Source organism: Papaver somniferum, chromosome 10 (assembly GCF_003573695.1).
Source record: "Papaver somniferum cultivar HN1 chromosome 10, ASM357369v1, whole genome shotgun sequence".
Classification (NCBI taxonomy): Eukaryota; Viridiplantae; Streptophyta; class Magnoliopsida; order Ranunculales; family Papaveraceae; genus Papaver; species Papaver somniferum.
In genome coordinates this window covers 15124608-15140126 of record NC_039367.1, presented here as the reverse complement: position 1 = coordinate 15140126, position 15519 = coordinate 15124608, and the positions used below count along the sequence as shown (strand labels likewise).

The 15519-nt window shown below is 38.2% G+C and overlaps 1 protein-coding gene across 1 annotated transcript; it reads left to right on the top strand.

Annotated features, from left to right (window-relative positions):
* The first annotated feature begins 5705 nt into the window (after positions 1 to 5705).
* LOC113315344 lies at positions 5706 to 10094 on the top strand. The gene is made up of 6 exons (XM_026563635.1): positions 5706 to 6006; positions 6341 to 6600; positions 7003 to 7401; positions 7512 to 8847; positions 9179 to 9511; positions 9559 to 10094. Exons 1-6 carry the CDS (start codon positions 5706 to 5708, stop codon positions 10092 to 10094), a joined length of 3165 nt encoding a protein of 1054 aa, XP_026419420.1.
* Positions 10095 to 15519: the final 5425 nt, after the last annotated feature.

The window sequence follows — 15519 nt, the reverse complement described above, 5'->3', positions numbered from 1 at the left end:
CAAAACCGTATATTAACGGATAAAAATCCGATATCCGATAGGTTAACCTTAATCTTATCGAATTGGATTTTTGATATCCGTCGGATGTTATCGGATATCCGATAACCCTTATCCTTAACCTTATCGGTATGGCCAATATCCGGCGGATATTTATCCATTGACAGCCCTATCCTTCACCCATCTGTTTTAATTGTAGTTATGGTTTTTCCTAAGCAACTTGTTTGGTGTTTGACTACGTATTTTCTGTAAATCTTTTGTCATTAGGCTTATAGTATGCATATGAAGGCTGGGTAACTTAAATCTGGTAAAGAACAAGGCTATATTGAAGGTAAACTTTGTTAGAACCTATGTGTGAGGAGCTCTGCCTAGAATATGGTACCGCTAAGAAACTATATTTGGTTCCCTTCATGATTACAATCTTTGAGGAGGTCTTCCCAGAAGCGGAGCTCCGAGCACTTTTCTTGCAAACACTAGGTCAGATACTAAATTTCGTTTTAAAGTTACTTGGTCTATCTGTTTATCTGAGTTTGTTTTTAATTTTTATTCCATCCCTCAAGCTTGCAGTAAGTTTTTCTTTAATCTCAATGGATAGTATATTCAATTTGCATCAATCCACCTTGCATTGGTCATGAGTTGGTGTAGTGCTTGTTGCGAGTGGAAGCCTATAGAATTAATCTGCAAGTGGATATCACAACGCTATCTGATCAATGTTGTTATTATTGTTGTTGCAGATACACTCCGCATCCAATTGAATACATACCAAAGGAATAAAGGGACTGCCGTAATGAGAGCTTGGCATGTACAAATTCAGGTCCTGACTCATAATTGGCGACCATGGCTAAAAGTGGGGAGTGAATTTTAAATTGTTATAGCATGTATTTGAAATGTAGGAGATGTTTCTATACTTGCATTTATTTTGATAGTTCAGACTTAAATGTCATTTCTTTTGATAGTTCACACTCAATGTCTCTAGTAACTTTAACATAGACCATGGCTTGCTTATGCTGATTGATGATGCTTGTAGGTTTGAACCCTAATAGTACTTATACTAATATAGAACTATGGTTACAGGGGAACACTGCTTTAGACTGACATTGATTTTGTCAAAGGGAACTCTGGTTTTGACCGGTCAAATAGTGGTTTTGACCAGTCAAAACCACTATTTTTTTGATGCTGCAAAAAATTCGCAATTGCATGAACCGGTTGCGAAATTCCAGTTTCGTAACTGTTTCAAAATGTTGCGACCAGCTAATTTCGCAACTGTTTGAAACTGTTGCGACAATTTCACGTCGCAACTGTTTGAAATTGTTGCGACAATTTCACGTCGCAACAGTTTCAAACTGTTACAACCGAAAATTCGCAACGGCTTATACACCGTTGCGAAAATTTGCAACATCGACTTTCGTAACAACAGGAAACTGTTGCAACCATGCTTTGCAAAACTCAGCCGTTGCTAATCACTAAAAATGGTGTAGTGTATTGTTACCACCATGTGCCCTATGGGAGATGCATGAATGTTTAGCTTCTTGACAATACTGGAGTCAATAAAACTATGGGTACTACCAGTATCCACTAGAACCATAATAGGATGTTTTTTCGGATGACCTGAAATGCAAATTGTATCATGAACCACATGTCCTGTTAAAGAATGTAAGGATATCTCAATATTAGAGTCACTAATAGTTGGTGAAGAAACAGTGGAGTCAGCAGGGGACAATGGTGTTGAGTCCTCCATCTCATCATCAGGTATGAGCATAAATAACTGTTGTGTCTTGCACCTGTGGCCCTGTCTATAGAACTCATCACAATTATAATATAACCCCTTGTCTTTTCTCACTTGCATTTGGGCATGAGTAAGTCTCTTGATAGGTGGTAAAGAATTGTCAGTGGAAATACTTGGTGGATAAGTTGGGTGGGTCACAATTGAATTGGAAGAAGTAAGTTGTTTATTGGAAGTGGTATGAGGAGAGGAAAATGGTTTAACAGTGGAGGGTGGATGAGACACAGATAATGGTGTTGGAACAAAAGGTCTAGAGAATGTTTTGGGCGATTTTGGGTGGTGAAACAAAGAAGCTTGTTGTAGTCTTGCTAAGACAAAAGCCTCAGTTGTTGTTTCTGGCTTAAACATTTGCACAGTAGCGCGTATATCCTCCTTTAACCCACTAACGAAGCTGAGGGTATAAAAACTTTTAGGTAAGGTAGGATTATTAGCTACCATAAACCCCTTATAGATCATTTACCTTGTTGATAGTTCATAAACCATGAATCTACCTGTGAATCGAAATGAATTGCAGCCATGTCCACATGTTCCTCATCCGGAAATTTGTGAAATGCAAAATATCTTTCGCACTTGAGAGCCCAACCACGAGGGTTAGAACCATTGAATCTTGGAAAATCCACCTTGGGTGTGCGAGAGAACCTATTGGGTGAAGCAGATAAGTGCTTGATAACTTGATGAAATCCATTGAAGGATTTATTTGAAGTTTCTGCGTCATCACCTTGATTTGGATCTGGTGGTAGATCGGATTGCGGTGGAATAGTTTTTCAAGGAGATTACGAATGATAGTAAGGTGTGATTCAATATTAGCAACTGATGATTTTAATGAAGTGATATCAGATTCAATATTGGTAATGGATTGGGTGTGTTGATTCACTGTAACAATGAGATCTGCAATGGATTGTTTGGTGGCCATGGTTACAGGTTCCAGGAAGGAAGTCTGATACCAATTGTAGTGTACTGAGGTACAACTACAAGGATTTGATCATGATAACTAGCAGCAAGCTGCTTTCTCTCTACAAGCAGAGCCTAACCTTCAAAATTGAAAGCAAATAAATTTTATTGATGATTTTTAAGGGTCTTACAATGATTGGCTTATATAACCACCAATCTGAGAAGAAGGACAAAAACGGTCCAGATTACATCAACAATGAAAAGAAAGATAAACACGAGAGTGATAGATGTCTAAAACACCTTGATATTTATCTATTGTTTATGCTTTCTTTGATAATTTTTCTTGTAAATTATGCATTTTATGTTTGATTTTGAGTTTTAGGTACTTTGGAGCAAAAGAAGAAGAAACGTCGCTCAAAAGGGGCTAAAGTGTCATTTAATGTGCAACTGCTGTTGGAGGAGACTTATTTCTCATTACTTACTTCTTTTCTATCTGAAAGGCATGTCGGCTTTAGTGATGCGAGTTACGTCTGAAAAAAATGACATCCTTAGTGATGTATAAAAATTGAAGAAAAGAAGTGAATATGAGAGGTAAGAGATAGATGCTCGATAAACTACTCAAAAGCACCCAGAAAAGTGTTAAAGGCACCCCAAAAATGTCCCGGAAGAGTTGATAAAGTCACCAAGGAGTTTTTCACTATATACAGCCCAAAAGTCATCTTTGTACCCCACAAATTGCTATTCACACCCCCAGGAATTGTTAAACATAGCCCAAATTGCTAAAGGGACACCGCTGTTGGATAAGGGGAAGGTTATCTTCTTCATTTGAATTCCGAATTTTGGCGGGAAAAGAGGACCAGAATTAGGGTTGAAGATTTTGAAGGTGTTCTAATGAGATTCAATCGCTGGAATTGAATGGGTATCTTCCTTAAGGCTAATTAGATCTGATATGATCGTTTGAATGGATTGAAATTGGCTAGAATCTTGATTTGAGCCAAACAGATTGAGAAGAAAATTGGCAGGAAAACATGTTCTTCATGGACACATTTGATGTTCGAATTTTGGCCGAGAGTTAATGAGATTCAATCATTGGATTTAGTTTCATTGGGCCTGTTAAAGCTAAACAAGAAGGATATAGGTTAATTCTTCAATCCAGTTGGGCTGGATAATTACCGGTGATGAAAACAGAGTTGGTAATATACTCGGGGTTCTGTTGAGAAGATTTGGACCTTTGCACTGAGATTCAACCGGTCAAATGGATTACAATTATCCTGTTACGACTTAACATGAATGGTATGTGTGTTGGAATCGATTGGATTGGGCCACAACGTCGGATTGGAGCAAACATGGGAAGAAATATACACGGGTCTATGTTGGTTCGAGTTTGGAAGTTTGGGAGATTTTCAAGGGTTTTACGGCCTGGTTAATTATTACCAAATCAACAAGGGATAATGACGTGTATTGGACCTAAAAGAAGGAGCAAATCTCGGTATAATTGGAATGTTTCCATGAAACAAGGAAAGAAGGAAGAAAAAGCCGTAGCTTGTCGTGAAGGAAAAGTAGAGAATTTCTAGAGATTTCTCGATCCTGTTGTGTATAAATAGGGTGGTTCGAGTTCAAAAAAAGGATACATACGGAGAGCCTAGGAAAGAATAGATACTGCAGAATCGAAAAAATCACAAGTTTCAGAAAAGTTCACCAGCTGCTGCTAAACCAAGAACACGAAGAACATACCCTGGCATATACAGTCGCAGAAAGATATCGTTTATCAAAGACAGAAGGCATATATCGTTTATCGTTCAGTAGAAAAAGATTTTCAGCCACTGTGCCGTGTAATAGCTAAGCTGCTCAATTCAGTAGCTAAAGACCTTTAGCGACTGCAGAATCATTGTAAGCTTATTTATATCTTCTTGAATACAATGATGAATGAAATTTTCTCCAATTTTCGATCCATGAATAACTAAATTTATTTTCTAGGGATTTGGAGGAAACTATTTTTAATGGTTAGTATTTAGTATTTAAATTCTTTGACATATTTTACTTCATATTTGTGTTTTCAATTGTCTAAAAGTTTTCTCTTCTTTGTATGCTTCGTAAAAATTGTTTTGGGTAGTTTGAGCTGCCGATCTTTCATAAGCGAAGGAAAATTAGGCCTTAGAATAGTGATGAGAGTCGTAAAAAAAGAGCTTATAACGTTATATCTTCCAAAGCATGAGATTGAGTTCGGATTTTTTTGAGTAAATTAGGAGTATTATGTCAAAGTTTTAATTATTGAGTTTACAAACATTAGAAATAGTGGAATCCAAAACCCTAGATTCACCTCTCCTTGATAAATCAAAAATCAATTTTAATTAGTTTGTCTTAGTATTTTCTTTTAGTTGTCTTAAACCCATCCTTTAAAAAGTCCGAGCAACGAATCCTTTCTTACCACTTGTAAAAACTACATCAATTTTTGGCGCCGCCGGCGCGGACTTGCCTTTAGGTTTGGTTTAGATTTTTTTTTAGTATATTATTTTATTCTTTTAGTTTTTTTTTTATTTGATTTTACTTGGGTACTTGTCTTATTTTTATTATGCAGGTGATATTCTACATTTATTGTGGAGTTGCCTACCAAAAGAGGTAAGTAACAAAACCCTATCTTTTTATGTTATTTCCTTTTGTATATATTTCTTTTATAAAAAAAACTTTTCAAAAAAATACACGTTGCACACACCAATTTCATCGTCAGATTACCGAATTTAGGAAACCCGTGGAAAAGTATGCTTAACCCGTGCCTTGGGCCATTTGGGAGTTACCAGCCGAAATTCCACAAGCCTCAGCCTCGTACCTGTATGTATATTTTGCTGAGGTAGCCCAAGCTTACCTAATTTAGTAAACCCTGTATTTTCATGTGCACGATTTTCTTGCTTCACTAGTATTCTTGCTTGTGTATGCGACGTTAGAAACGGGTAGGAGAAAGACTTGAGGAGAACGACCTTTTTAATTTGACACCGACCCGTTACACCGATTTAGGAGTACTTCTATTTTTTCCGAAATGGTTAATGAAAATGATGAAATAAAGGATCATGAGGTCCCAGTTAAAACCCTCGGGGAGCGTTTGAACCCGTCTAGAATGATGCGTGAACCTGGGGTTGTTTTACCGGCCACTACCGTTAAGTTTGATATTAAACCTGGGACATTTGGAATGCTACGTAATTTTAGGGGGATGGAGAATGAGAATCCGTATACCCATATCCGGGACTTTGAGATGATTTGTGACACCATGAGTTATCCGAATGTCACCAAAAACGATGTTAGGTTGCGTTTGTTTCCTTTTTCCCCAGAAGAGAGAGCGGGTGAGTGGTATCATATCATTCCTTCTAAAACAATCACTACCTGAGATGGACTTGTAGAGGTTTTCGTTAAGAAATTCGACCCACACCATAAGACTGCTTCTGTTCGACAGCCTATCCAAACCTTTAAGCAGAAATTAGATGAACACCTACACGATTATGTAGAAAGGTTTAATGAATTGTTAATATGAATGCCCGCACCATGGCTTTGATAAATCCCACATGGCCCAAATCTTATATGAGGGCCTTGATAGTGAAACCCGAATGCAGGTAGAAACAATTAGTGGTGGAGAATTTACCCATCAAGACTCAGATGAATGTTTTGACGAGTTCATAGAGTTAGCTGAAAAGACTCGTCAATGGGATTCAATGAGGGAGCCCAAAATAACTAGGAACCCTATTCATAGGGTCAATAGAGTTGATAATGGGTCTGATATCCTTAGGCGTCTAGAGGCCTTAGAGATGAACCAAGGGTCAAACCATACTATAAGCTGTAACAGTGAGCCCGAAACCTATCCATGTACCATTTGTGGTGATCAAACTCATATTGGACCTCATTGTACCTTGTTTTACCGTAGTGAAACTACCCGTGATCAGGTTAGTGTCCTACATGGTGGTATGAACTCTAAATATGAGGGTCGACCCAAGTTTGACCCATACTCTAGTACTTATAACCCCGGTTGGAGACATAACCCGAATTTCTCGTGGTCTAAGGGTACCCATCAGGGTGGCCCATCTAGCAACCCACCACCAGGATTTTCTAGGAACCAAGCTCAAGTCCAAGAACCGAGCCCAGTTGACAAAAGGGTGTCATCTTTAGAGGAAAGTATAAGATTCTTAGTTTAGGGTAATGCCCTAAACAATTCCCAGACTACCCAAAATATCAACCATTTAAGTCAGAAGATCGATGACTTTGTCCTGTCTAGTCAGCGTAACCAACAAAACAGTCACCGGGCTATTGCCAACTTAGAGACTCAAATAAGTCAACTTTCGAACCAGGTAAATGATAGGGAGGACGGGACATTTCCTAGCCAAATGACTCCAAATCCGAAAAAAGTTAACCAGGGTAATAGGTCAGGTAGTTTTAACTACAATGAACATGTCAAAGCAGTTATCACCCTTAGGAGTGGTAAAACTCTAGAGAACTCGGAAGAACCACCTAAGGATAATAGTCCAACTGAAAAACAGACCGAAGTTGACCAAACTAAGTCTAAAGACCCTAATGGGCCTGAAAGTTCTAGGATTCCAAGTGAGGAAGATATCCCCGAGAGAGTGTATATACCACCTACACCATTTCCTCAAAGACTCGCTAAGAAAAAGCCTAGTACATATGCTGAAATCCTAGACATCTTTAAGCAAGTTAAGGTGAACCTGCCCTTGTTAGATGCAATAAAACATGTACTGGATACGGCCAAGTTCCTAAAAGATATGTGCACCGTCAAGAGAGACGCTAATGTCCATAAAAAGGCATTTTGACCCAACAAGTTAGTTCCATAATCTCACAAAAGTACCCAGTCAAATTTAAAGATCCTGGTTCTCCTATTGTCACATGTGTCATAGGTAAACAAACAATAGAGAATGCTCTATTAGATCTTGGGGCTAGTGTGAATCTTTTACCTTTCTCGGTATATGAACAACTTGGACTAGGGGAGATGAAACCAACTAGGATAACACTACAGTTAGCCGATAGGTCAGTCAAAATCCCACGTGGAATTATTGAAGACGTTTTGGTTCAGGTAGAAAACTTTATCTATCCAGTTGACTTTGTGATTTTAGACACCCAACCTGTCTCTAGTCAAGATATAAATATCCCAATTATCCTAGGTCGTCCGTTTCTGGCTACTGCAAATGCAGTCATACATTGTCAAACTGGCCTAGTAGAATTTTCCTTTGGGAATCAGAAAATCTCGGTGAATGTTTTTAAAGTGCTACAAGCCCCACCGGACCCTGAACACTATGAGTCCATATGCATGATTGATTCTCTAGTTGAGAATACCTCTACCACTAATAGTGTTAGCGATCCTTTAGAGGCGTGTTTGGCCCACTTTGGAGCCTATTATGATGAGGATAAACATTTTGAAGAGGTTAATGCGTTGTTAGATTTCGCGGCAGTAATGAATTATGGGAAATGGCAACCTAAACCAGAACCTCTTACACATACCATAAATAAACCCCTCCCATCATCAGTTAAGGCACCCACCCTTGAATTAAAGCCACCACCAGATATACTGAAATATGTATTCCTTGGTAATGAAAATACTCTTCCTGTCATAATTGCCTCTGACTTAGAGCTCGATCAGGAAAGTAGACTAGTTAGTGTTCTCCGAGAGCACAAGAATGCAATAGGGTGGACCATAGAAAATTTGAAAGGAATTAGTCCTGCTGATTGTATGCACCACATCTACCTAGAAGAAGGTGCCAAAACCTCAAGAGAAATGCAGAGACGTTTGAATCCTAATATGAAAGAAGTTGTACGCACTGAGGTTCTCAAATTGTTAGATGTGGGTATCATATACCCCATATCTGATAGTAAATGGTTCAGTCCTGTCCAGGTTGTCCCAAAGAAGTCTGAGATTACAGTAGTTGCGAATGAGAACAATGAATTGATTCATACCCATGTGACTACCGGGTGGAGAGTTTGTATAGACTACCGTAAGTTGAACTCAGCCTCTAGGAAAGACCACTTTCCTTTTCCATTCATCGACCAAATGTTAGAAAGATTAGCTGGCCACAACCATTATTGTTTCTTAGATGGATATTCTGGTTATAACGAAATCCCTATAGCACCGGAAGCCCAAGAGAAGACAACCTTCACATGTCCATTTGGTACTTTTGCTTACAGGCGTATGCCTTTTGGGTTGTGTAATGCACCCGCAACATTCCAACGTTGCATGCTAAGTATCTTTTCGGACACGGTTGAGCGACTCCTTGAGGTCTTTATGGACGATTTTTCGGTTTTTGGATCCTCATTCGATGAATGCTTGCATCACCTTACACTAGTTCTAGAACGTTGCAAAGAAAAGAACTTAGTCCTTAATTGGGAAAAGTGTCATTTTATGGTTAAATCTGGAATAGTGTTAGGACATGTAGTGTCCTCTAAGGGAATAAAAGTTGATAAAGCCAAGGTTGACCTAATTTCAAAATTAAGACCACCTAAGAATGTAACATATGTTAGATCTTTTCTTGTCCATGCTGGATTTTATTGTCGTTTCATCAAAGACTTTAGCAAGATTGCCTTACCTTTTGTCAAACCTACTTGCTAAAGATACTACCTTTGTATTTGATGAAGCCTGTGTTCAAGCTTTTGTGAAGCTAAAATCATTGTTGACTTCTGCCCCTATCATCCAACCACCCAATTGGAACCTCCCATTTGAACTCATGTGTGATGCGTCTGATTATGCGGTTGGTGTTGTTCTTGGCCAACGACGTGATAAAGCACCTAGTGTGATTTATTATGCTAGTAGGACCCTAAACGATGCCCAGTTGATACAACCATCGAGAAAGAAATGTTAGCCATCGTTTTTGCTTTGGAGAAATTTAGATCATACCTCCTAGGGTCTAAGGTCATAGTCTATTCTGATCATGCTGCGCTCAAATATCTCCTTTCAAAGAAGGACTCAAAACCTCGCCTGATTAGATGGGTATTGTTGTTCCAAGAATTTACTCTAAATATTCGTGATAAGAAAGGGTCTGAAAATGTAGTATATGACCATTTATGTCGTATCCTTGATGAGACTAGAGATGATGAGAGGCCGATCCATGACACGTTCCCTGATGAACAGTTATTTTCCATCTCTGTGTTACCCTGGTTTGCTGATATTTTCAATTATTTAGTAACTGGTCAAATGCCTGACCATTGGTCTAAACAGGATAGAGCTAAATTCTTGTCTGAGGTAAAATACTTTTTCTGGGATAATCCGTACTTATTCAAATATTGCTCTGATCAGATCATCCGTCGTTGTATTCCTGACAACGAAATCTCCAGTGTCCTGACTTTTTGTCATTCTGGAGCTTGTGGGGGTCACTTTAGTTATAAGAAAATAGCTGCAAAGGTTTTTGCATTCCGGTCTTTATTGGCCAATACTGTTTAAGGACTCCCACCTATTTTGTCAAAGTTGTGATAGATGTCAAAAGTTAGGGAAGTTGACCCGACGTAATATAATGCCACTTAGTCCTATATTAATAATATAAATATTTGATGTGTGGGGTATAGATTTTATGGGTCCTTTTGTCAATTCTTATGCCAACTTTTACATCTTATTAGCTGTTGACTATGTGTCTAAGTGGGTAGAAGCAATAGCTACCAAGACAAATGATCGCCACGTTGTGATCAAGTTTGTTAGAGACAATATTTTCTCTCGATTTGGTATGCCTAGAGCAATCATTAGTGATGGAGGTTCCCATTTTTGTAATAGGTCTTTTGAGACGCTCATGAAGAAATACTCCATTACCCATAAGGTTTCTACACCTTACCACCCACAAACTTGTGGTCAAGTTGAAGTGTCAAATATGCATATTAAACAGATTTCAGAAAAGACCGTGAACCCTACCCGAAAGGATTGGTCTTTACGCTTAATAGAAGCATTATGGGCTTACCGAACCGCTTTTAAGACTCTACTAGGGATGTCTCCTTACAGACTTATCTTCGATAAAGCCTGCCACTTTCCTGTAGAATTAGAACACCGAGCTTATTGGGCCATTAAACAGCTGAACTTTGACCTATCTACTGCTGGTGATAACCGTAGACTGCAACTCAATGAGTTAGAAGAAATTCGTAATGATTCTTACCAGAGTGCGAAAATTTACAAGGAGAAAACAAAAATATTTCATGATAAATCGATTATTCGAAAGACATTTGAACCAGGTCAAAAGGTTCTCCTTTACAATTCTCGTTTACATTTATTCCCTGGTAAATTGAGGTCTCGGTGGTCCGGACTATACTTTGTCAAAATTGAAGTTGAAGTTGAAAATCCTAAGAATTGAGAAACTTTCAAGGTTAACGGTCAACGTTTGAAACCATTCTTGGAGTTATCCAGTCGTGCAATAGAAGAATCGGAGCTGAGAGATCCTGTCTATCAGGATTAATTTTAACGGGTAACAACGTCTGGCTGAAGACACTAAACTTAGCGTTAATTGGGAGGCAACCCACACATGGTGATATTAAGGTCCCTATGGAGGACCCTGTTGTACATTAGTTTGTTTTTGTTTTTGTTTTTATTTTATTTCTTTCTTGCTCCTCATGGAAGAATTGTGACGCTTCATCCAGGTACTATCTTTCCGACTTCTCTCTTCAATAGTTCCTCTTGTTACTTATATTTTTAATGCACTTTCGTTTTGAAACATTGAGGACAATGTTAGATTTAAGTTTGGGGGTGAGGGAAAAACTTTTAGTTAGTTTTAATATAAAAAAATAAAAAAAAAATTTGAGGACAATGTTAGATTTAAATTTCTAAACTCCAGAGCCAAGAAATTTATGCCTATTAAGGATGGCACTACCCAATCTAAGTGGATGAAAGCATCTTGGTTGTAGGAGTTGAGGAACCAATCTGATTAGATGGCAACATCTAAAGAGTCTATTCATAAAAGCACGGAGCTCAGGTGTTAGAAATAACATGGTAGTTTCGCCATATCTCGTTGAGTCCTTTTCACTTCTGTTTTTATTTTGTTTTCTTTTTAAAATATGTTTCTCTAAGTGATTAGGTGGGGCTCACGAATCAAGTTGTTACCGCTGCTAGGATGAAATAGAGTGATTGAGATACAAAAAATAATAATAATTAAGACCAGACCATCAGACCAACCGGAATAAATTCAATAAAGTCGACCACTGGTACCCTTGTATATGCCAGCTGAGTTGACCTAGAGTTAGGATTATCGACCACTGGTACCCTTGTATATGCCAGTGTGTTGATATTAGTCCAGACCAGTATCTCATTCCATTAGGATAGGTTCGTTTTGGCAGTGACCTTCAGACAGATATGGGAAACACCGTTCACCTTAGTCAACATCAAATCCGTCTACGTTTTTCTCTACTTCCATCTTCTTAATCTATCCATGTGATTGGTTGACTCCGGTTATGATGTCCAGAAATTATCTGAGTGGATCTCTGTCACTTATATATAAATTTTAGTACGCTTGAGTGCAAACTCGTGTACAGCAATTGGAATTTCGCATCAGGGTACTTCCTCCTGTAATCAATGAGAGTATGCCAACCAAGGAGATTCTTTAGTGCCTTCCAAGGTTCTGCGTAGATAGCTAGGGTTTGGAGCAAAAGGGGTTGTAGGTACACCTCTGGTAAACCTTCCCGAGACTATAACTCGGCCACTAGGGCCACTTAGGGGTTTAAAGGCTTGTTATACATGCTAAGTGCGACCGTATCCTCAACGAGATGGAGTTGTATGTATATAAAAATTAGTTTAGTTTGATTTGCTCGAGAACTAGCAAGGTCTAAGTGTGGGGGAATTTGATTGACGTCTAAATTATGCATTTTATTGTAAATTATTGTAAATTATGCATTTTATGTTTGATTTTGAGTTTTAGGTACTTTGGAGCAAAATAAGAAGAAACGTCGCTTAAAAGGGGCTAAAGTGTCATTTAATGTGCAACTGCTGTTGGAGGCGACTTATTTCTCATTATTTACTTCTTTTCTATCTGAAAGGCATGTCGGCTTTAATGATGCGAGTTATGTCTGAAACGCATGACATCCTTAGTGATGTATAAAAATTGAAGAAAAGAAGTGAATATGAGAGGTAAGAGATAGATGCTCGAGAAACTACTCAAAGGCACACATAAAAGTGTTAAAGGCACCCCAGAAATATCCCGAAGGAGTTGATAAAGTCACCAAGGAGTTTTTCGCTCTATACAGCCCAAAAGTCATATTTGTACCCCACAAATTGCTATTTGCACCCCCAGGAATTGTTAAACGTAGCCCAAATTACTAAAGGGACACCGCTGCTGGATAAGGGGAAAGTCATCTTCTCCATTTGAATTTCGAATTTTGGTGGGAAAAGAGGACCAGAATTAGGGTTGAAGAGTTGAAGGTGTTCTAAGGAGATTCAATCGCTGGAATTGAATGGGTATCTTCCTTAAGGCTAAATAGATCTGGTATGATCGTTTGAATGGGTTGAAATTGGCTAGAATCTTATTTGAGCCAAACAGATTGAAGAAAATTGGTGGGAAAATGTGTTCTTCATGGACAGATTTGATGTTCGAATTTTGGCCGAGAGTTAATGAGATTCAATCGTTGGATTTAGTTTCATTGGGCCTGTTAAAGCTAAACAAGAAGGATATGGGTTATTTTTTCAATCTAGTTAGGCTGGATAATCATCGGTGATGAAAACAGAGTTGGTAGTATACTCGGGGTTCTTTTGAGAAGATTTGGACCTTTGCACTGAGATTCAACCTGTCAAATGGATTACAATTATCCTGTTACGACTTAACAGGAATGGTATGTGTGTTGGAATCGATTGGATTGGGCCACAACGTCGGATTGGAGCAAACAGGGAAAGAAATATACACGGGTCTCTGTTGGTTCGAGTTTGTAAGTTTGGGAGATTTTCAAGGGTTTTATGGCCTGGTTACATTATTACAAAATCAACAAGGGATAATGACGTGTATTGGAGCTAAAAGAAGGAGTTAATCTCAGTATAATTGGAATGTTTCCATGAAACTGGGAAAGAAGGAAGAAAAAGCCGTAGCTTGCCGTGGAGGAAAAGTAGAGAATTTCTAGAGATTTCTTGATCCTGTTGTGTATAAGTAGGGTGGTTCGAGTTCAAAGAAAGGATACATACGAAGAGCCTAGAAAAGAATAGATACTGCAAAATCGGAAAAATCACAAGTTTCAGAAAAGTTCACCTGCTGCTGCTAAACCAAGAACACGAAGAACATAGCCTAGCATATACAGTCGCAGAAAGATATCGTTTATCAAAGACAGAAGGCATATATCGTTTACCGTTCAGTAGAAAAAGATCTTCAGCCACTGTACCTTGTAATAGATAAGCTGCTCACTTCAGTAGCTAAAGACCTTTAGCGACTGCAGAATCATTGTAAGCTTATTTATATCTTTTTGAATACAAACTTGAATGAAATTTTCTCCAATTTTCGATCCATGAATAGCTAAATTTCTTTTCTAGGGTTTTGGAAGAAACTATTTTTAATGGGTAGTATTTAATATTTAAATTCTTTGACATATTTTACTTCATATTTGTGTTTTCAATTGTCTAAAAGTTTTCTCTTCTTTGTATGCTTCGTAAAAACTGTTTTGGGCAGTTTGAGGTGCCGATCTTTTATAAGCGAAGAAAAATTAGGCCTTAGAATAGTAACGAGAGTCATAAAAAGAGAGCTTATAACGTTATATCTTCCAAAGCATGAGATTGAGTTCGGATTGTTTTGAGTAAATTAGGAGTATTATGTCAAAGTTTTAATTATTGAGTTTACAAACATTAGAAGTAGTGGAATCCAAAACCCTAGATTCATCTCTCCTTGATAAATCAAAAATCAATTTTAATTAGTTTGTCTTAGTATTTTCTTTTATTTGTCTTAAACCCATCCTTTAAAAATTCCGAGCAACGAATCCTTTCTTACCACTTGTAAAAACTACATCAGAGAGTCGAGGAAATAAATTTCCTACACAGCTGCTGACATTTGACTTCTTTAGCTATCTCAGTGAGTCACGGCTCTGACTCAGTTAAGCGAATCAGTTGCACAATCCTTGGTATAAGTCAGGTACATGACATCAACCCAAATTCTTCTGAACAGTATGACATTACTGTGAAGTGGTTTTACCAGGAAATTTATGTTGTTGCGGCAGATAGCAGCAACAATCTTCATTATGAATGTGATTAGTGAAGCGATGAAGTTCTTCAGTCGTGCATGGGTTTGTAATGTAGAGAGGTCCCGTTGATGAAGTTTCATGGAATCACATCAGGTTGCAATAAATAGATTTGAATCGACCTTTCCAATAAGATCAAGTCCCCAGTGTATGTTGAAGAATTTTGTGCCATCCATAGATGAATGATGTTGTATCTGCTTCAGAAGTCTTATCATGGGATTATGAAGACTTATCGATTGTAGTTCAATTACACTTTGATCGTGTTGTTGTTGAATCAGTGTGTCATCGTCAAGATATTTGTGCTCAAGCAAGATGCACCATTATCGAAGGTATACTCTTTTATTGGGAGTACAATTTGAAGGATTCTTAGATGCTTGAGCGTTGAAGCGCATATTCCTTAAGCATCGAATGTCTTAGGTTTTATTGTATCGGCCCTAAGTATCTTCTGTTGATTCAGCATTCCTTTCTTTGCGGTAGTGGGATTCAACACTTGTGCAGACATCAGAGCTTTCTGATTTTATGGGACACATGGAAACTCCTTCAAGGCTATGGAGAAACGAACAAAGTGTTCTTTTCTATGATTGGACATCATCTCACAGTAATGAATGTCTCAATGCTCGATTCGTAGAAATGTTAGATTCAACCACTTGGTAAAACACTAATGCGGTGAAGCTACCATTCATGACGTC

Coding starts and splice junctions, on each gene's coding strand:
- LOC113315344 (XM_026563635.1), top strand. CDS start 5,706: ATGGTTAATGAAAATGATGAAATAAAGGATCATGAGGTCCCAGTTAAA. Junction 6,601..7,002: donor GTGAAACTACCCGTGATCAG/GTTAGTGTCCTA, acceptor CTTTCGAACCAG/GTAAATGATAGGGAGGACGG. Junction 7,402..7,511: donor TGTTAGATGCAATAAAACAT/GTACTGGATACG, acceptor ATCTCACAAAAG/TACCCAGTCAAATTTAAAGA.